Here is a 21,007-nt window from a genome sequence, read left to right on the forward strand (position 1 = left end):
TTTTCATTTAGGACACTTTCTACGATCCCGAGGACGTGGACTCGCGCAATCTGAAGATGTCCCTGCTCACCGTCGACAGGCAACAGATCTCTTCGGATCACTGGCTGCAGTTCGACAGTAAAAACAAGGAGTTTTACGGAATTCCTCTGCCCGAGGACGTCGGTCGCAGCGAATATCAATTGGTATGCGAAGACAGCGGTGGATTACCGGCGAGCGACAGTCTCGTCGTCGTGGTGCACGCGCCACCTAAATTGCAGTACAACGTGGAATTCAGCATGACCTTGGAAACACCGTACGAGACATTCGTGAACAGCGCTAGCTTGCAGAGAAAGTTCATTGAAAAACTGCAGGTGCGTAAACGGAATTGATCTAAACGGTACGAAATTATATATGATTTTATTCGTGATTTCAGGAACTTTTCGGAGATCAGAACACGAGCTACGTACATTTGAGCACGATAAGCCGCGGCTCGACAATCGTCAGTTGGTACAACAGATCGTTAAGTCTGTCGGAATGTCCGAGGGCTGAAATCAAAGTGCTCGAATCGATTTTGGTGAACAACGATCGCACCATCGCCGGACGGGTGCAGGACGTGATGGACCCCGAGTTCACGGTGTCCACGATCAAGTTGCAGTTGATTGGATCGTGCAAGGGTAGACCGAACATCCAATCGCCTACAAGCAAAGGCGTCCCCGTCGAAGAACCGCCACTCTCTGATCACGAAGACTACATGATCACGTTCATCGTTCCCGCCGTCATAATATCCGTGATGCTCTTGTTGGCCGGCATCGCGGCCTGCGTCCTCTACAGACGCAGGAGAACCGGGAAAATGAACGTGGAAGAGGACGGACGATCCAGTTACGGCAACAAAGGCATTCCGGTCATCTTCCAGGAAGAATTGGAAGAGAAACCAGAACCAGGTATAATTAAATTTATTAACGACACCTAAACAAACAAAAAGTAAAGTCTTGTGTATGCATTTCATTTTTACTCTCTGTCTATCTATCTCTATCTCTCTCTCTATCTCTCTCCTAGAACCGTAGTGATTTTTTTTTTAAATAATATTTACTATTTTTATATAAACATGCATATATTCGTTACATATATTTTTTAATTATTTTTTTTTTTCTTTTGTGTATTTTATTTCTTTCCTATGTGTGTGTGTGTACTTGTTTTGTAAATGTTTAGTTAATAAATTCTATGATTTATTTATTATTTATATTTTTTTAAATTATCATCATTTTTTTTTCTTTGTTTTGTTTGGTTTCGAAGTTGTGTTTAGGTATGTTACGAAGTTAATTAATTGAAAAACAACATAATTAACTTCGCATTTCATACCTGTCTCCACTTCAGAAGTTGTCCCACGTAGAGCATGCTTTATACAGTAGATTTGGTGGCTGCGTAGCTAGAAGTGTTTCGTCCGTAGTAGTTGGTATGCATTGATGAGTCTTATTCAAAAAAAACATTAAAGAATTATATTGAATAATCTTGTTCGCAATTATTTGTATTCTATTGCGAAAGTTTCAAGTCAATTCTGAAATTAAATTTCATTCCAAAGGTTATCAACACTTAAGTAAACGGGTATTACAAGTCTTAACACCACACAATTTCTTGCTAATTGACTTTAAAGAAGTTTTTGAAATTATCTTTATATTAAAAAAATATTTCTTTTTGTTACCAAATTTAATTAATTTAAGAAAAATAACGATAAAATCATTTAAAACTTTATGCAACAAGTACCAATTATTCAAATCGAACTACAAATTATCGGTACGTAAAAATATTTTATTATAAACTCTATATATTATTCAAACAAATACATAAGTTTGCTGCCTTCTTTGAACAGTTTTCTCGCTGAAGTGAATAAATTCCTAAATACGAAACTCTCGATGTTGTACTTTTAGTTTCCGCGAACTAAACGCAAAATATTTCTCGTTTACTTTAAAAGTAAACTTTTGTTGAACTCGTCCTTATTAATTAACTTTTATATAATATTTGTCGTAAATCGATGATGATGTTTGTTAGTCTTTTCTTCAACAAAAGAGCAAAGTATCCCACTTAACATTCAAACGAATAAATTACAGTGAGTGCCGCAATGCGCTTGTTACTTTTTCTTCTAATTATTCACTGTCTTCTTACATTAATAATTTTTTGATTAATTTCTAATAATTCATAAAAAAAATATTGCGAAAAGTTTCAATACTTCTATAGTTTCAATTAAATTACTATAATTTTACTGTTTTAAAGATTTATACCCGATTTACTTCGTTTATTATAAGTAGAGCAATATTAATTTGTCATATAAACTTAAACAATATTGTTTTTTTAACTAATACGAAATCATACTTAAAATGTATGAACTATAACTGTTGAAATAACTTTCGTCAAATTTGAACTTTCGTAATTTGGTTACAAAATAAGTGTTTAGTGAAAACCTGGAATGCAAATAATTAAAATAATGAATGTTTTTCTCAAACAAGGTGAAAATGTCAGGGTCTACGAAGTGTTCGTTTGCAGGAAATGTTTGGGAAACCCTGAATTAAGTGATGAAATAAAAAAAAAGACTAACTGCTTAAGTATAATTTGCACGATAGCAAAGAAACTGTTCGTTGAAAACTTTCGAGGACTATTATCCTTTTTGTTGTGCGTTCGAATTTGCTGCAGGTACAAAGGCCCCGATAATCCTGAAGGACGAGAAACCGCCGCTGGCGCCGCCCGAGTACAGCAAGAGCGGATCTCTAAAACTGACAGATGACTCGGCCGAGCCGTACCAGCCGCCTCCGCCGCCTTTCACTAGGCCCCAGGACAACGGGCGCCAATCCCGTCCCAAGGCCACACCGACCTACAGAAAACCACCACCGTATGTACCCCCTTAACAGTTACAGTTCACCTTCTTCCAGCAATAAACAAAAAAAAAACATAAAAATTAAAAAAAAATCCATAACAATAACAACAACAACAAAAATAATAACTTAAAGTCACATATACAATAATGTACTGCCAGCAGAGAGATTTCTTTCCACCACCTCCTCAGACCCTGTTTTCTATTATTTTTCTTCTACAAATTTCTAACTCTCATCACCACTAATACTATATATATATATTTAATTAAGCACATTAAGCGATGTGATTTCCATCGACGTAACATATGCATTTATTTTTTTAGTTTAAATTTTAAATGGCAGTAGGAAACGGGACGAGGAAGAATATCGGGATTTAAAGTAATCTAAATTTTAGAAAGAGAACAAATACAAAAAGAAAACACTTGCGTACAATCAATATATGTGTATTATAGTAATTAAAAGTTGACAAAGATGAGATTGTTGTAGGATTCGTTTCAATTTGAAACGAGAGATTGAAGAGAGATTTTCGGTAACGAATCCGTTGGAAATCAACGAAGCAAAAGAATTAATTAACGTCAATCCGCGTATTTCCATATTGAATTTTTGTCATTCGTTTCAAACACCAAAATAAAATCGTTTCTTCCTACGTTTTTTTATTTTTCTTTTTCGCTCTTTTGTTTCATTCATTTCCGCTCTCTTTTTTTATTCTAATGTTTCGTTAAAACTAATGTCTTGAGTTCTTTTTTTTTGTTTGTTTTGTTTTTATTATAATTATAAAATGTTTGTTTCATCAAAGTGTATTTTCTAGTGATTATTAAAAATACAATCGAATCGAATAACAAAAAAAAAAGATAGAAAAAGAGAAGCTAAAGTACCAAAATTTGGTAGATTTATCATGAGGCAATCATGCCAACAATGTGTTTATTATTGTAGACGTTAGGGATATGAACGACTCTTATACTACATTTTAATTATAATTTAAAGGAAAAAAAAAATATAACATGTATAAATATATTATTCAAGTCCCCCAAAAAAAAAATAACTTGTAAAAGATGTTGTTTTTTTTTATTATAATTCTAACATTATATATATATTTTCAATTGTACTGATTTTTTAAGCTATTTTTTTTTAATATTAATAGCGTTAGCGTGTAGGGAAAAAAACAATTTACTAATTACTAAGGCTGTTCTATAATTTTGCTTTACATTATAAATATATTTTTTTGTATTATATCCATCGTAAAATTATGAAAAAAAAAACGTTTATTTCTATTGGATTAACTATGCAGACACTCCTTATTATATTATTATATACTATATTATATATATATCGTATAACCCAGTTACCAAAAAAAAAGAAGCATAAATAATTATAACAAGGACGAATCGTATGTAACGAAATTTTTTGTTTGTTTGTTTATTCGTTTGTCTATTATTCTCATAACCATAGCATATCATGATTTTCGATCTTTAGACTGTATATTTCTATTCTATGTCATATCATATATATCTTTTGTATTTAATCCATTATATATATATATAAATAATAAACGATAATCAATTGTGACTATCCGATGTTTTTTTTTTCTAATTATTTACCCAATTCTATATAATAATTACACAAATTTATAAGCAGGTGCAGATTTAGGCATGGGCTGCAACACAGGGAGTTCTTTGTAATAAATATTCAGTCGAAAGTTGTGTTAAATAAGCAGCAATTTATTACGTAACCGAGATATCTTACGACGTTTACACGTTTTATTAATTACTCATCAAAGTAAGCTAATCATAAAATACTCAAATGAAAGCTGAAAGTCTCACCTTTCGAACGAGCCCACTGACACATTTCTGTCCATTCGTCTGCTACGAGCTGTCAAAAATGACGTTGCTGAAAATGCAATGTTTTCGGGTTCTTTTTTCACGATAATTACGTAATTCAATGGGAATCATATTACTTAGACTGAATTTGTCCAATTTCCAATTGGATTTGGTTTAAAAAATCGCAATTACATTAAACTATTTTCGTTAATAACTTGAAAACTAATAACTTTATATTGCTTTTATTGCATATTCATTAATATTGCAAGAAAAGTTACGTAATTTTCATTACGTAACCGATAAACGACGTTTTTGATATATTTAGTGAATTACTCGAAAATGTTGTCCAATTGCCAATTGGATTTGATTTAAAAAATCGCAATTAGATAGAAAAAAAACTATTTTCGTTAATAATATTGCAAGAAAAGTTACGTAATTTTCATTACGTAACCGATAAACGACGTTTTTGATATATTCAGTGAATTACTCGAGTACCACCAAAGACAATTACATCATCTTACACTCAAATTAAAGCTGAAAGTCTTACCTTTTCAACGAGCCAACTGACATCTTTCTGACGTCGTCCGATACAAGCTGTTAAAAGCGACGTTGCTAAAACTGCAACCTCTTCACGTTTTCTTTTTTTTTTCACGATAATTACGTAATTCAATAGGAATCATACTATTTAAACGGCCACCTTTCGAACGAGTCCACTTAAACGATTCTAGCATCGATATTACGAAAAAATTCATTCTAATTTCCAATTGGATTTTGTATCATAATTCACCAATCTACTTTATCAAACTTTTTTATATCAGATTTTGCACAATAAATTAGCGCTTCATATGCAAAAATGTTAAAAGAGTTGAATACTTGTCGAGTTATGAAGAAAATAAAAACTACTATTTTTACTATATTACTCGAGATCTGCCAAAGATAATTACATCATCTTACACTCAAATTAAAGCTGATAATATCAAAATTCAACAAGAATCGTAAACAGAAGATCGTCACCTTTCGATGGACTCAAATTTTAAAATAGTCGAGTTATGAAGAAAAATAAAAGTGAATTACTCGAGATCTGCTAAAGATAATTACATCATCTTATACTCAAATTAAAGCTGAAAGTTTCACCTTTCCAACGGTAAAATCATGGCATGGCAACAATTTGCATTTATCAATAAATTGTCAATATTTTTAAAAATAAAATTTTATTAATAAAATTTTGCTAACGATAAATTAAAAACCTATTAACGATAAAAGAAGATATCAAAACTCGAAATTCAATTATCATTAATTTTTTATTTATTTTTTAATTATATTTGTATAATTATAGTCAATTATGGTGCAATAATTACAAAAAAAAAACGTGTATTAATTGTTGAAAGTATAAACATCTTTGATATCATTAGTTTTTGTAAGTTCAACGTACGGTATAATAAAAAAATAGATAACGTTAATATACGCATTAGTATTGTTAGACTTGCGGAGTCAGACTTGTGCGTGCAGGGGCGGATTTAAGTTAAAACCCAGTTTCATCAAAGAATTTATCATACAATTTAACCACTAACAAATGTTTTCGTTAAGATACCGAAACTCAATTCTCATCAACATCTACTTAATTCGTTCTTGGGATCCACTACAAACTTAATACGGCCCTGACAGGGTCCCTCGAAATTAACGTGCCTGTATGCATGCATTCATTCTCTTTGTAATCAAGAGTTTTCCATGAATTAACGAGCGAATAAACAATATTTATTATTGTTTTATCGCGATTTATGACCTCAGCTCTCTGGGTTATCGATTATTATTACATTCGTCATTTGACCGCACACATAAATAATCCAACGATACCATTTCGTGCACCATTGTTACTCCGATCAGCGATCATGAAATTGCTAACTGTTTTATTTTTACTGCTCGGCGCATTCGGTGAGTTCCAATTGAATTCGATGGTCGAGTTACTAATTTCCAACGAACAAACTCTTGCAGCCCTCCTGGTCAACGCCGCTTCTTTGGATCGAGCAAAGGAGATTGAAAAACTGCAAGTGGAATTCCAAGATGACAGCGATGAGAGCGATCCGAAGTCATGTCACAGCTATAGATGCCAGAAGTTCCATTGAAGATACCGAATCATAACGTGGACCTGTTTAGTATTTCTCTTTGGTAAATAAAAACTATAATGAGATCCAATTTTTGTTTGTTTTTGTTACTGTAAAGTGAAAGTAAGACGAATGTGCACAACTTTAGTTTGTTTTCTTTTTGGTTTATATCAGAGAGTCGAACCGAAATTAATTTCGTTCCGGTTTACGGTTACGTTCTAAGTAAATGTTTATCGTTCCAGATTCGGTTTCGGTTCCGGTTGAAATTTAAATTTAAAATTTAAAAAAAAGCAATTTAAATTAGTTAAAGTTAAAATTTTAAATCAAGTCAAATATCAAATTTTAGTATAATTTTATTTACCAAAATCCCTTTTTACTATTGTTTTCAATTATAAAATTGAAAATACAAAAAATAAACTTTAATTAGTGACTATTTCAACACATTCACTTTGTAATGTTTCTTCGGTCATGTTTACAGTATTATCATTTTTAATCACTTTCATTTGAATTTGTTCTAATGTTAGTTGCTAGCCCTTTTATCTTCAAAAAAATACTTGAACCGAAATTAACCGTAATTAAAATTTAGTTCCGGTTTCGGTTTTTCAATTCAGCAAGTTTTTGTTCCGGTTACAGTTACGGTTCAGTTAATAATTCCGGTTAATTTCGGTTCCGGTTCGAATCTCTGGTAAACAAGAAATGCAAGAAAACACGACAAAAGTTTTCACTTTTAAATGTATTTAGTTTATTGTATAAATATCTCATATATAAGTAACTCATTATATTTTAAATAAAACATTTTTATATGCAATAAAATGTTTATGAATGCAATTTGAAACTATTTCATCATTAGTGGAAAAAATAATTATAGCAAGGTCATCAACATATTGTGTTTTAATTCTTAGTGAAACCATTAAATTTCTTGATAAAATCAATAATTACGAATCAAAAATTGCGTATAAATCATTGCTGATTTTTAACTATTAAGTACATAAAATTAACTAAATCATTTTATCCAAATTGTTTAAAAAAAACTGTATTTTTTTCTAGGATTTCCACGTGGAAGAATGCAACTAAATATTCTATAATTTGAAATAAATTTCTTTAAAAAAGTTGAATTGTTTTCTTTCCATTCATTCCCAAAACGTATTAATAAATTATAAGAATATAATATCATTATTTTTGTTTGTATTTATTTCGTAGTTATAAAAAAAAATGAAGAGATGAATCGAAATTGGTAAATTTTTATTTATTAACAACGCATTTAAAAAAAAATCTTGCTAGTTCCAAATATACACAGATAAAATGAGATATATTTAAGTGTTGAGCATGGTTTTCAATGACAATGACTTTTTTATCACAATTTGCACAATAAATCAGCGCTTCACAGGCAAAAAGAACATTTTAAAAATGTTGAATAATTTTCGAGATATGAAGAAAAAATCACCTGATAAACCACAGTTTTCAAATTTAGAAGTACTTGAAATTTGGATTGGATTTTGTAAAAAGAACATCATAACTTGGCCAACTTTTCGAGATATGAAGAAAAAAGAATCTGATAAACCACAGTTTTCGAAGTACATGAAAATTACCTAAAGTTTTGTTCAATTACCAATTGGATTTTGTAAAAAAAATCTCATAACTTGGCTAAATTTATCAAATTTCTTTTATATTCGAATTTGTACAATATATCAGCGCTTCACAAGCAAAAAGAAAATTTGAAAAATTTTGAATATGTTTCGATATATGAAGAAAAAAGAACCTGATAAACCACAGTTTGTCTTGGCCAACTTTATCAAATTTCTTTTATATCAGAATTTATACAATAAATCAGCGCTTCGAAAGCAAAAAGAAAATTTTAAAAATGTTGAATACTTTTCAATATATGAAGAAAAAAGAACCTGATACCTGACCACAGTTTTCGAATTTCGAGGTACATCAAAATTACCGAAAATTCTCAATTGGATTTTGTAAAAAAAAAACCTCATAACTTGGTCAACTTTATCATACTTTTTTTGTACCAGAATTTGCACAATAAATCACAGCAAAAAGAAAATTTTAAAAATGTTGAACACTTTTCGAGATATGAAGAAAAAAAAACTCAAAAACCACAGTTTTTTTTAAAGCTGAAAGTCCCAACTTTTTAATAATATCAGAATTCAACAATTTAAATGATAATTCTTTTCATTAATTTCCAACACGTATTAATAAGTAATAAGAATGTAATCTCACCATTTATTTATTTCGTAATTCTAAAAAAAAAGAAGAGATGAATCGAAATTTGTAAATTTTATTTATCATATTCACATCATAGAGAAACAACAACAAATTAAAACAAAAAGTTGCTAATTCCAAATATACACAGAAATAGGGTTGATCATAGTTTTCACCATTTACATCTTTCATTTCAACGAATATCTTCAATATGGAGGAAAATAAATGGGGAAAATAATGCAACGAATGATGTGAGATATGTTTATATATACTTTAATTTAAAAAAAAAAACAGAAATTAAATACAACAACAAAAAGAAATGGAACAAGAATAAGTCATAATTTGCGTGTGTTTATAAGTATATTAATAATGCATTCATATATCTTAGTATATTTATTATATATAGTTCAAAAGAGCGCAGTCGAAGCTTGTCACAACAACAACATAAATTGTTGTTTTCATTTGAAGTGTTTGCTTATAAAATTGTATTATCTTCAAGAATCCAACATGTAAAGGAATTACAACAACAAAAAAAGAAAACGAATCAGGGAATGGGATCCATACAGAGTGCTCGATTTTATACGAAAGAATGAAAGAACAAATTAATAAATACATGTATATATATTATTATTATTATATTATTATTCTTTATATAAATGCGCTTCTAAGTAATAATTATTAAAGACAATATTGTCCATTTTGGACTACCTTTTAAAGTCGCGAAGGTTTTTTCAGAGGACGCGACAAAAGCCAGAGAAAATCCATCCTACGCAAGAAGAAAGAGAGAGAAGAGTTCGTACAACCACACACAAATTTACTCTTTATTCATCGTTTTTTTTTTCATTCACCTCGAAACAATTTACGAATAAACAAATAAGGTTCATTATTCCATCAAAGAACACATTTGCAGAATCAAGTTGCCATTGATTTTGTATATAATTCTTTTTTTATTATTACGATTAATTACACTTCTAAAATTAAGAGAAAATTAACATAAGCGACAATGAAATTGTAAAGGAAATTAAATTAAAACAGAGTAGTAGTTATAAATACAAAAAAAAAACAACAAAAAAAAAGGTGAAAGACAATGAAATAATCTGACTAGAAAAGTTGAAAGTTACTACGATCCACTTTATTAATAATAATAATTTTTTTTTGGTTTTGCGTCGGATTTCCTCTTCCTCCGAGCCGAGCCTCAACATTTTACATCCATCCCTAAGACACAACGATCCTCCGAGGCCCGCAACTAACTACTTAATTTTATAATTTAATTATTTTTTTTAATCGTTTTTTTTTTATTTAATGTTTACTTTAAATCCTGACAAATACTATGTATATTTATTTATATATATATATGTGTATATTTTATGCCGCAAATACAGTTTATGATTGTTTCTTCATCAATCCAGATTGTTTGGAAATAAAATCGACAGTTTTTCTTTTTGGGAAGAATCTCAAATTTGTTAATTGAAAGAAACGGCCGCGATTTACAGAAATAAAGCGCACGAAAAGAAACGAAAGAAGTTAATCGTATAATAGGAATGTATCGTCTGTAAAAGAACAATGCAGCAGCAGCAGCAACAACAACAACAAAGACTCTTTGTCGGATGATAAGAAGAAAGAAAACAGAGAGAAAAAAAAACAAATTCTTCTTTTATGTAATTATTATTATTATTTCAAGCGCTTTTTTCCATTGATTTTATTTCTTATTTTCTTTCTCCAGCACACACACACACACACACATACATCTTGCTTACGCTACCTTTCTTCTTCCTTTGGTTTTTGTTTTAGTTTAGTTTAAATACAATATTTTCTTTTTGTTTCGTTTAAATTATCTCGAATGATTCTTTTTTTAATTTTTTTTTTTAATAAATAGGTCCTTAAGTTTCCTGATGAACGTCGTCGTCTTGAGCGCGCAGTACAATTCCAATACAGAAAAAACAAAATTCATCATCATCAAAAGCCGTTATGTTGTTCGCTTTTATTCGATTTTTGAAATTATACCGCGGCCAACCTAAACGAAAAATAAATACACTTATACAGATATCATTATTATATTTAATAAGTATAATATAGACTTCTTCTTTTTTTGTTTGTTTTTAAATATATTTATACTCGAACTAAATTTTGAGCCAGATAAATCGTAGTAGTTAATTTTTCCTCCTTTGGTTCCGCTCCTCGTGTTCACTCACATCGATTTCAATATATATTTAGTATATATATACTTGTATTCTCTCGGTATTTGTAACATTATTAGACTTAATATTAAAGTAAAGAATGAAGGAAACGAAAAAAAAAAATTTTCTTCTTTCAATGTGCAATTATTAGTTATCATTTCTTCGTCTCCCGCAAATCCTCAACATATACACGCACACACACATACACACGCACTTGTATATATATATATTAACATAAATAACATTCAATAAACTTATAAGAGGCGAAATAAACTAAAGGAATCGTGATTTACAATTAGATTACAGTTAGGTTAAATGCAATTAGTACATTTTTTTTGTTACAATGGCACGAAAAATTAAAGAAAAAACAACAAGTTCACGCTTGAATCTATCAGATCCGAAGGAAAATCTGATGGCGGCAATCGAAATTACCATTTTCCTTCGGCTGTAAGCGAAAAAAAATAGATTTGCAATAAATAATTTTTATACTGAAAAGAAAATATGTATGTAAATATATATATATAAACACATATGCATATGTATATACATATATATATGAATATCTCACTCGAAACTTTGGTTTTTGTTAATAATATTTGTTGCGTATTTTTTTTTATTATTATATCTAAACTCAAATTTTGAACATTTTCAATCACGACGCTTTTTTTGTTTGTTTTGTTAATATAATCGAATACTCGTGAAGTATTATTAATTAATTTGTTTGTGTTTCCGTCGTTTATTTATATAATAACAATATACAAAAAGAACGAATTGTGCATGAAAATATTGTTTGTTTTTTTTTTCATTCGTCGCCAACTCTTTTTTTTTGGACTTTGCGCGCGCTATGAATTGAAAATGTTACCGATTTGTCTGTGACTTTGTTTCTTCTTTTCAATTTTAAGTTTATAGAATATAACTGAATACATATTATTTATATATATATTATTTTTGTTTTGTTTTGTTTGTAATATTTTTGTTGCTTGTTGCTGTTTGTGTCGCTTGTGAGACGTCGTCCTTTATTAGTAGAGACCGCAGTTACGTAAATTATTGGCGATGATGACGTCGGTGACGGCGTCGAACACGAACTGGATGTTATGCGTGTCCGTTGCGCACGTCATGTGGCAGTAGATTTCTTTGGTTGTAGACTTGTTCTTCGCTTCGAACTGGGCTTGGATGTACGCGGCGGCTTCGCCGTATTCTTGGGCACCTGCAAAGATTTTTGTTCAGAAATTAGTTCAAGTCTTCAAAGCATTTCAAAATTTGATACAAAATTAGGTTCATGAAAGTCTTCCATCATTTCAAAATTTGATTCATGAAAGTCTTTGAAAATTTCCAAATCGAGATTCAAAAAAGTCTTTGTCAATCATTTATAAATTTGATTCAAGAATATCTTTGGTGATTTCAAAATTTGATTCAAAGAAGTCTTCGATAATTTCAAAATTTGATTCAAGAAATTCTCTTTCATTCATTTCAAAATTTGATTCAAGAAAATCTTTTTCAAAGCATTCCAAATATGATACAAAATTAGATTCATGAAAGTCTTCGATCATTTCAAAATTTGATTCATGAAAGTCTTCGAAAATTTCCAAATCGAGATTCATAAAAGTCTTTGTCAATCATTTATAAATTTGATTCAAGAAAATCTTTGATGATTTCAAAATTTGATTCAAAGAAGTCTTCGATAATTTCAAAATTTGATTCAAGAAATTCTTTAATCATTTCAAATTTGATTCAAGAAATACTTTAATTATTTAAAATTTTGATTTAAGAAATTCTTTAATCATTTCAAATTTTGATTCAAGAAAGTCTTTTTCAATCATTTCAAAATTTGATTCATAAAAGTCTTTGAAAATTTCAAAATACGATTCAAAAAAGTCTTTGCCAATTATTTATAAATTTGATTCAAGAAAATCTTTGATGATTTCAAGATTTGATTCAAAGAAGTTTTCGATAATTTCAAACCTTGATTCAAGAAAATCTTTGATCATTTCAAACTTTGATTCAAAAAATCTTCGATAATTTCAAAATTTGATTCAAGTCTTCGATCATTTCAAAATTTGATTCAAAAAAGTCTTTTTCAATCATTTCAAAATTTGATTCAAGAAATTCTTTTTCATTCATTTCAAAATTTGATTCAAAAAATTATTTTTCAAAGCATTTCAAATATGATACAAAATTAGATTCATTTCAAAATTTGATTCATGAAAGTCTTTGAAAATTTCAAAATCAGATTCAAAAAAGTCTTTGTCAATCATTTATAAATTTGATTCAAATCATTGATAATTTCGAAATTTGATTCAAGAAAATCTTTGATCATTTCAAACTTTGATTCAAAAAAGTCTTCGATAATTTCAAAATTTGATTCAAAAGTCTTCGATCATTTCAAAATTTGAATCAAGAAAATATTTTTCAATCATTTCAAATTGTGATTCAAGCTAGTCTTTTTCAATTATATCAAAATTTTATTGAAGAAACTCTTTTTCAATCATTTCAAAATTTAATTCAAGAAATTCTTCAATCAATTCAATTCTTCAAAAATTTGATCCAAGAAATTCTTTTTCATTCATTTCAAATTTTGATTCAAGAAAATCTTCGAAATTTGAAATTTGGAAGATTTTCTAGAATCAAAATTTGAAATTTTGAAGATTTTCAAATTTTGATATTTTCGAAAACTAGAATCAAAATTTGAAAATCTTCCAAATTTCAAATTTTGATTCTAGTCTTCGAAAATATCAAAATTTGATTCAAGAAATTCTTCAATAATTTCCAAATTTGATTCAAGAAAGTATTCGATAATTTAAAAATTTGGTTCAAGAAAGCCTTCTTACATCAATTCAATAACTCTATTACTTACCGGCAAACTCGTTAAAGCATATCGTTAAAGGCGATTTTCTGATTTTCTCCTCAAACAAATCCTTCTTATTCAAGAACAGAATGATCGAAGTATCCGTGAACCATTTGTTGTTGCAGATTGAGTCAAATAGCTTCAAACTCTCCTGCATTCGATTCTGAAACACATAAAAAACAATTATAAAGTACAGTTTCTCAATCTCAACAAAGTTTTAATAATACCAAAAGTTTAAAACTTATTATAACCATGTTTAATTCAACTACAAAGTCGTATTCTTCAGAAATACTTATAAACTTTCATCAAGTTCCCATGTGTACGAGAGAGAGAAAATTATATTAATCATTCATAAACAGGCGATTGATCCACGTCTTCAAAGACATTTACTGTTACATGATTTATAAACATGTTTTACATCATTATAAATTTAATAGTCGAAATATTATGAGGATATTCTGAAATATAAATGATATTGAAAATATACACTTGAAACTACATAAAGTAGTGTTTCCACAAGGGCGCAGTCTGCATTATTCAGAGTATATGCTTTCGTTACATCACACACCACGATAATAATACCGAGTTTGTTTTATAAAGTACACTTAGAAGGCTGTGCAATATGTCTTTAGTGTATGCAATAAGTTTGATGATATTGTGATAAAACCAACACAAATCTTTCTACCATCCATAAAATATAGTATAAATTGGATTCACAATTATCTATTAGCTTTAGTGCAAAATAGATTTCCTGTATAGTGCACACATTCAATCATATAAAAACGAATACAATATTAAAGTTAAATATTTACTTCATTTTCGTGTAGACAAAGTGTAGAATATTAAAAAGCAATGTTTTTTTTTGTAATTAACGTGAGCTCGGAGAACAAGAGAGGCAAGACTTGAAAGAACAATGTGTAATTAAAGGAGCTGCTTGAAATTGAAGTGAAGAAAAGTTTAGCTGCTATAGTAAATTGCAACTATGTAGTTGAATAATAATTGTGAAAATGTTGATTAATGAGAAGCCAAAATGTAAAAGCTTAGCCTTCTTTAATCATTTTAATAGTATTTCTTAGATATAAAACAAATTTACTGAATCTCATTTATTTTTATGAATCCACAAACGCAAATTGTTATCGCCAATTTCCCAATTTCATTCAAACTGAATAATTGAAATAATAACAAAAAATATTTGCATCGAATCGATACAGAACTGAGCCAAATATTTTTTTTTTTACAAATTAAATCCATTTGGAAAATTGAGAATTCATGTGAAATACATTTAGTGATGATTTTTTTTTATAGTCGCATCAATATTATTTTACTGAATGCATTTCCATTCATTCGTCAAATGTTTATTTCATGAATTTCGCATAAATATTTATAAGAATTTATTATTTTTCATGTTATAAATAACGTTGACATTGAATCCTGTCGATTTGTGGTGACGCATACGTTTCTCCTCAAAAATCTTTGATTAACATAGAAAAACTTAATATTTTTTATGTAAAGAAAAAAAAACTGAATAAACTTCGGTATTAAGTTCTGTTTGTAGTTGTATTTTTTATGTAACGTAGGTCGTGAATTGCTTTTGAAGAGTGAAATATTGGGTTGAAATTGAGGGTTTGCGTGACTACTGAAAGGGTGCAAGCACCTGTGCAGATCGGTATCATCGATTCACGGATAAAGTGGTTGACGTGTCCCAAAAACTACACGGCAAACTGGAAACTCTGAAAAGGGTGCAGAGTCTGCATTATTCAGTGTGTCATGTTTTGTTACCTAACCCGAATAACACTTTGTTACATGAAATACACATAGAAACTTTGCACAACTTGTGCAACTTGTACAATTTTCACTATAATTGTAATATGAAGCTACAATATTTATTTAGTTTCTCTTACTTTTAAGAACTAAAATGAATAAACGTTTTTTGTACAATCAAAAGTCCAATGTTTTTATGTTATGTTTTAAAACTTAAGCTAATTACATCTCTAATTAATCTCAGATATTCAACCTTTAATATGTGCATATTGCCAGAATTGCAACTATTACCATTTTCCTATAATCTGCAGTCAATGTTAAATTAACGTTTTTTAAACTTTTCAAAATGAAGTGTCTTCACGTTTTGTTATATAACTGAACAACCACTTACGCTAATAGCAAGTTTGAGTACTCTGTTTATTCTCAGATATTCAGGCTTTAATGTTCGTATTGCCAGAAATAGGCGTGGTCGAAGTGCCAAGTATCTGACAGATCAACAAACTATATCAAAAAATTGAAATTCCAAAAAAAAAAAACCTTTTTTTAATTAAATTTAAACTTTGTAATAATTATTAAATTAAGTCGAGAAGATTGAATTTAATAGAGTTCACATGTGTTTCATATTTTGAAGTATATTTCCAAAATGGGTGTGGTCGGAGATATGTTTAAAGTAAGATCCACATAAAATGTAATTTTTTTTTGTGTAAGATAAAAAAAAGTATCAATATTATAATAATAAAAAAAATATACATTTTCTTTCAAATTTTGAACACATGAGATGTATTTTAAGATTTGATATTTCAGATAATATTACAATTTTCCTCTCCGGATTTGAAGTTGAAAAAAAAAACAATATTGTTGATATTGATCTAAATAAAAAAAAATATATAAACATTCCTATAAAAGTTACCCAATATTAAGGTAAACATAATAAGTCTTATGTGCATAGACAACTTCTTATCTATTTCTTATCTATTTCTAAGTACGAGCGTTTCGTATACTAACATGTATGAGTTCATGTAGAGTTCAATAACTGATTTATTTTGTATTTATCGGAATTTCAAATTATTTTCTTGGATAATAAAAAAAATCAATTTGTTTGAATGATCAAATTATTTTTTTTGCTATATGATAAAAGGTTTTTGTTATATAAAAATAAATAAATGACGAAGCGAAAACGTGCAAGCTCTTAAATTCTCGATTGCTTTATAAATCGATACATTATTCACTCATGTCTGAGATCCCGAGAGTGGTTCGTCGTTGCATAATTGAACTATTAATAACGATCCTAATTACACCGATTTCACTTTCCTAATTACACCTTTACAATATAAAATCAAAATAGAAGATTCTTCGCAGATCGATTATTCGTATTTAAAGACAGATGTGTCCTTACCGTCGTCTCATCTTCGTGCAAAACCTGGTCATATTCGCTCATCGCCACGCAGAAGATGATTGCAGTTACATCCTCGAAACAGTGGATCCACTTCTTCCTCTCCGACCTCTGACCACCTACGTCGAACAGTCTTGAAACGAAGCATAACATAGTCAGTTTAGATTAAAAAGCTAACGTGGATTATGCAAATAAACTCACTTGAAGTTTAGATTCTTGAAGGAGAAGTGCACTTCCACTATACCGGTGGTTTTTACTCTTGTACGCAAGATATCTTGTTCTGTTGGTTGGTAGTCCTTAGCACCCAGTCTATCTAAATCATCGAGGAAGCTAAACACAGTATTAAGAAAGATTTAGTGCAAAGTAGAAAAAAAATATTCGCTAATACGTAAGCATGTACGTATTATCGAATGTACGTTCTATTATCGAAGTGGAATACGTATATTTGTTTGTGCGTACAATTATATATAGCTTATACTCGATTAAGCAAAGAAATGTCTTAGTGAAATTAAATTGAATCATCCGAAACATTATACGGTGGAGTGTATTTTCGCATTAGTGAACGCAATTGCATTCATTTATCCGATTTAATGCATATTCACTTAACATACAGCTATTGAATTGTACGCGTTTTGTATATTATATAAAACATTTGACAGCTGTCATTTCGCGACCCATTAGCTTTGACGCAAGGTGGCAGCTGTCATTTCGCTACTCAATATTGTATCGCATATGTAAATTGAATTAGTTTTTTCAACACCTACACTTATAGAAAACTTATCAAGATGTTACCAACATATACAAAAGATTTAATTTGAAGCTTAAAGTATACAACGCTTTTGTAAGTCGAACAAATGAAATGTAATCCTTTAATTGGGGATTAGCCGGCTGGGCTTTAAGCAGCATGAACTTTTTGCCAAATTAAAGCGAGGCGGTTTTCTGGTGGTAATTTTAATCCTTGCGTTGACTGCTAATGAAATTCAATGGGGGTTGCTTACTATTTTGCTGAATCGTTAAGTTGGTATTCATTGGAACGTCCGAAGCACTCTTGGACGCCGTTGTCCGCCCACAATCTCTTCATGGCAGCGAGAAGTTCTTCCGAGAACGGTTCGGTGTCTTCCATACGTTGGATAACATCGAACACCATTTTACCATCAATCTGCAAATCAAAACAAAAAATAGTATACGTCAGTGGAATCGATCGGGTTAAAAATAATTATCGCATCTGAAATGCAATCGTCCTTTTTTTTGGAAAAGGGCATCACGAAATAACAGATTCTGAACTTCGCGTGTTGTTTCTATTTTAACATTTCGAATTGATCGACTCATGAAATTCACGTTTTTTCTTTTACTCAAATTACTCGATTATTTCAGGCATACATTATTGCTTAAATACTACCAGGATCTTATTTGAATTGTTTATCAACGAAATTATGAATGAATATAATAATAATCCTAGTTTAATGTAACTATCTTTGAGATTTAGATTATTATTTTTTTATTATAACACGTGCAAAATACATGCAACTAAATCCAAATTCAAAATAATCAATTAATCTTAAATTTATAAAAGAAATTTATTACATATTTCAATTGAATCTATAGAAAGTGATTAGGATTTTGAATCATACATTTCTATGCCTGCTTCTACATCATATTTCGATTCAGTAATGATAAAGCTGAAGGATAATCTCCAATCTTCCCGCACGGTCGATCACGATATAAAATTGGAATCGGTAATCGCAACCGCCAACATTCAGTTCGCTCTAATTACAGTATTGATTTGCAGAAACGTAATTTCAATTTATTGGGTCAATATGTATGTAACGGCCGATTTCGATGTGAAGTATGTGCATAATCTATCTCATGAAGTTGTAGTGGACACCAAGCAGACACCATAAGTTTATTTTGGTGAATATTTTGGCTTTAGAATATTTAATATGCAAAGGGAATTTTAGAGATAATCACCAACTAAAACGTGTGCCTGAAAGGCTGATCAAATACCTTTACAATACAAAAAGAAACAAAGAACTGTTAAAGTAAAATATATAGTATCAAAGTTGGTACTTCAATAATCGGACATTTCATACTTAATGACCTAATATATTCAATATAACTCATATTATTAGCAAAGTTACACCTTTATCTACAAAAAAAACAAATCAATATATCAATGTTTGCAGTATTATCAGTTGCTATGTGAAATCACATTTCTATCGTTTTTTTGAAACCGAAATTATTTCTTTATTTTCAATTTTTATAAACTTTACTTATTACTTATTGCAGATATAATGTATTTGGTAATTAATAAAGAGAGTACAATTTCATCAAATACTCTTTTGATATATGATAGAAATAATTAGATTTAATTCATTAATGAATAATTCTTATTAAAAAAGCAAGTTATTTGAATGAAGAATTTTGTATATTTTTTTATGACAATTCTAAAGAAAACTTAACAATTGGAGTGATTCTCAAGAAATCGCTGTTTCCATTATTGAAAATGGGAACATTTTCGAATGGTTTGTGAAAAGCGAGCACACAGAAAATTCTTGTTAGATCAAAACATATTTTGCTCGATGCGCGTTCCAATTTTGTGTTGGCTTCTTGGAAACGTTTGGCACATTTATCAGGAAATCCTGTGAGGGTTGGTTTCTCAGTATAATGTATTTGCGGTTGCCCTTTGAAGATAATTTAAAACGACCCTAACGGCCGTAACCGTATCGATTTTGTTTACGTGAACTGTATTAGTTTTAGTTCGTTAGCGCTCCTGATTATTTCCCTTACCTCTCGCTCGTTATTCCCATAGCTAATGCTCAAATTAGGCATCGCCCTCAGGATGGCGACCAGAGACTGTATGGTGTTACTGTAGACGACCGGTCGATATTGCTTAAAGTCCTCACTTGTAAAGCCACTTTCGTGAATAATTCTGTAACAAGCAAATAAAATAGTCCAATTAGTTCATCACAATTAACTAAAATCATTGCATTAAATACGAAAATGTAAATGGTAATTAGCAAACATTGATATTGTAATTAATTGAGCAATGAACCAAATGCAATTGGCAATTAGTGTATGCAGCAAATCCGATTAAATATAGTACAATTAAATATAGGCTAATGCAATTATGAGTATGTACCACAACGCAATCACTTTTCAATTATGTAATAATAATAACAGAATTAACTAAATACTGAACATTTATGTAAAACTGAATTATTTGATTTTATTTTTATAATAAAAAGAAAAACGTAAATTTCTATCGATTTTTCTTTTCCAGTTTGTAATGAAACTAGAAACACAGTTTAAATTTGTTTAAGTAGTTTTATCCACTTGGGCTCTAGTTGTGCACTTGAATCGACGCTATTTATAGTAACGGGATAATTTAATTGCATTACTTATGGCTCTATCTAAAAACCCACTCAAAAGTTATTTTTATTTTCAATTAGAAGAGAAAAAAAAACGTTTGCTAATGTATAATTCAAGTGGAGGCTACTCTGGTCATTAGAGAATATTAATTAAATATATATATATATATATATGTGAAACGTACAAAGGGAAATATGGATGTATTTATTATCATTGCCAACTTTACGAGCGGGCACTGAAGAGCCATAAAGGTTCAAGGTTCAATCGATCCGTTAGGACATGGAAAACGTTACATATTTCAGTTTTATCGTGTTTATCCCTAATTATTTCGATGGTATTTCTATTATTGTCGCTACGCTCTCAACCTTTCATCGCTGTACATTTGCATAATTTCAATATCGTTTGTTTTATCATTAAAATAACTTCAAAATTACTAACTATTCTTGTTGTTGTAGCATCCGGTTTACATAACTTTTATAAATCAGCTAT

General features: G+C 29.6%; 2 protein-coding genes and 1 long non-coding RNA gene across 10 annotated transcripts in view; 2 read left to right on the forward strand and 1 right to left on the reverse strand.

Annotated features, from left to right (window-relative positions):
- The window catches only part of LOC108568501 (dystroglycan-like), a 79,161-nt gene extending 75,647 nt beyond the window's left edge, over window positions 1-3,514 (forward strand). For 5 of the 8 annotated variants that reach the window (XM_017929634.1, XM_017929632.1, XM_017929636.1 and 2 more), the window contains 4 exons: window positions 12-350; window positions 413-920; window positions 2,662-2,860; window positions 3,167-3,514. In XM_017929634.1, the coding sequence (XP_017785123.1) occupies window positions 12-350; window positions 413-920; window positions 2,662-2,860; window positions 3,167-3,188 (1,068 nt within the window). In that variant the 3' untranslated portion in view covers window positions 3,189-3,514. Of the gene's footprint in view, window positions 1-11; window positions 351-412; window positions 921-2,661; window positions 2,954-3,166 lie in introns of those variants that run through there. The other 3 variants (XM_017929638.1, XM_017929639.1, XM_017929640.1) reach the window with 3 other exon arrangements.
- A 2,968-nt stretch (window positions 3,515-6,482) lies between these two features.
- Window positions 6,483-7,877, forward strand: LOC108568502. Its single transcript, XR_001891298.1, has 3 exons — window positions 6,483-6,592; window positions 6,653-6,826; window positions 7,810-7,877. It is a non-coding gene; the product is annotated as an uncharacterized LOC108568502 (long non-coding RNA).
- Window positions 7,878-12,083: 4,206 nt separating this feature from the next.
- LOC108568503 (guanine nucleotide-binding protein G(o) subunit alpha) overlaps window positions 12,084-21,007 on the reverse strand; it is a gene marked incomplete in the record, with an annotated part of 30,362 nt that continues 21,438 nt past the window's right edge. Inside the window, 6 exon segments of the mRNA XM_017929641.1 lie at window positions 12,084-12,357; window positions 14,005-14,158; window positions 17,153-17,282; window positions 17,351-17,479; window positions 18,148-18,308; window positions 19,937-20,078. Coding sequence (XP_017785130.1) covers window positions 12,170-12,357; window positions 14,005-14,158; window positions 17,153-17,282; window positions 17,351-17,479; window positions 18,148-18,308; window positions 19,937-20,078 — 904 coding nt within the window.

This window comes from Nicrophorus vespilloides, unplaced genomic scaffold, assembly GCF_001412225.1.
Source record: "Nicrophorus vespilloides isolate i.1.1-1 unplaced genomic scaffold, Nicve_v1.0, whole genome shotgun sequence".
NCBI lineage: Eukaryota > Metazoa > Arthropoda > Insecta > Coleoptera > Silphidae > Nicrophorus > Nicrophorus vespilloides.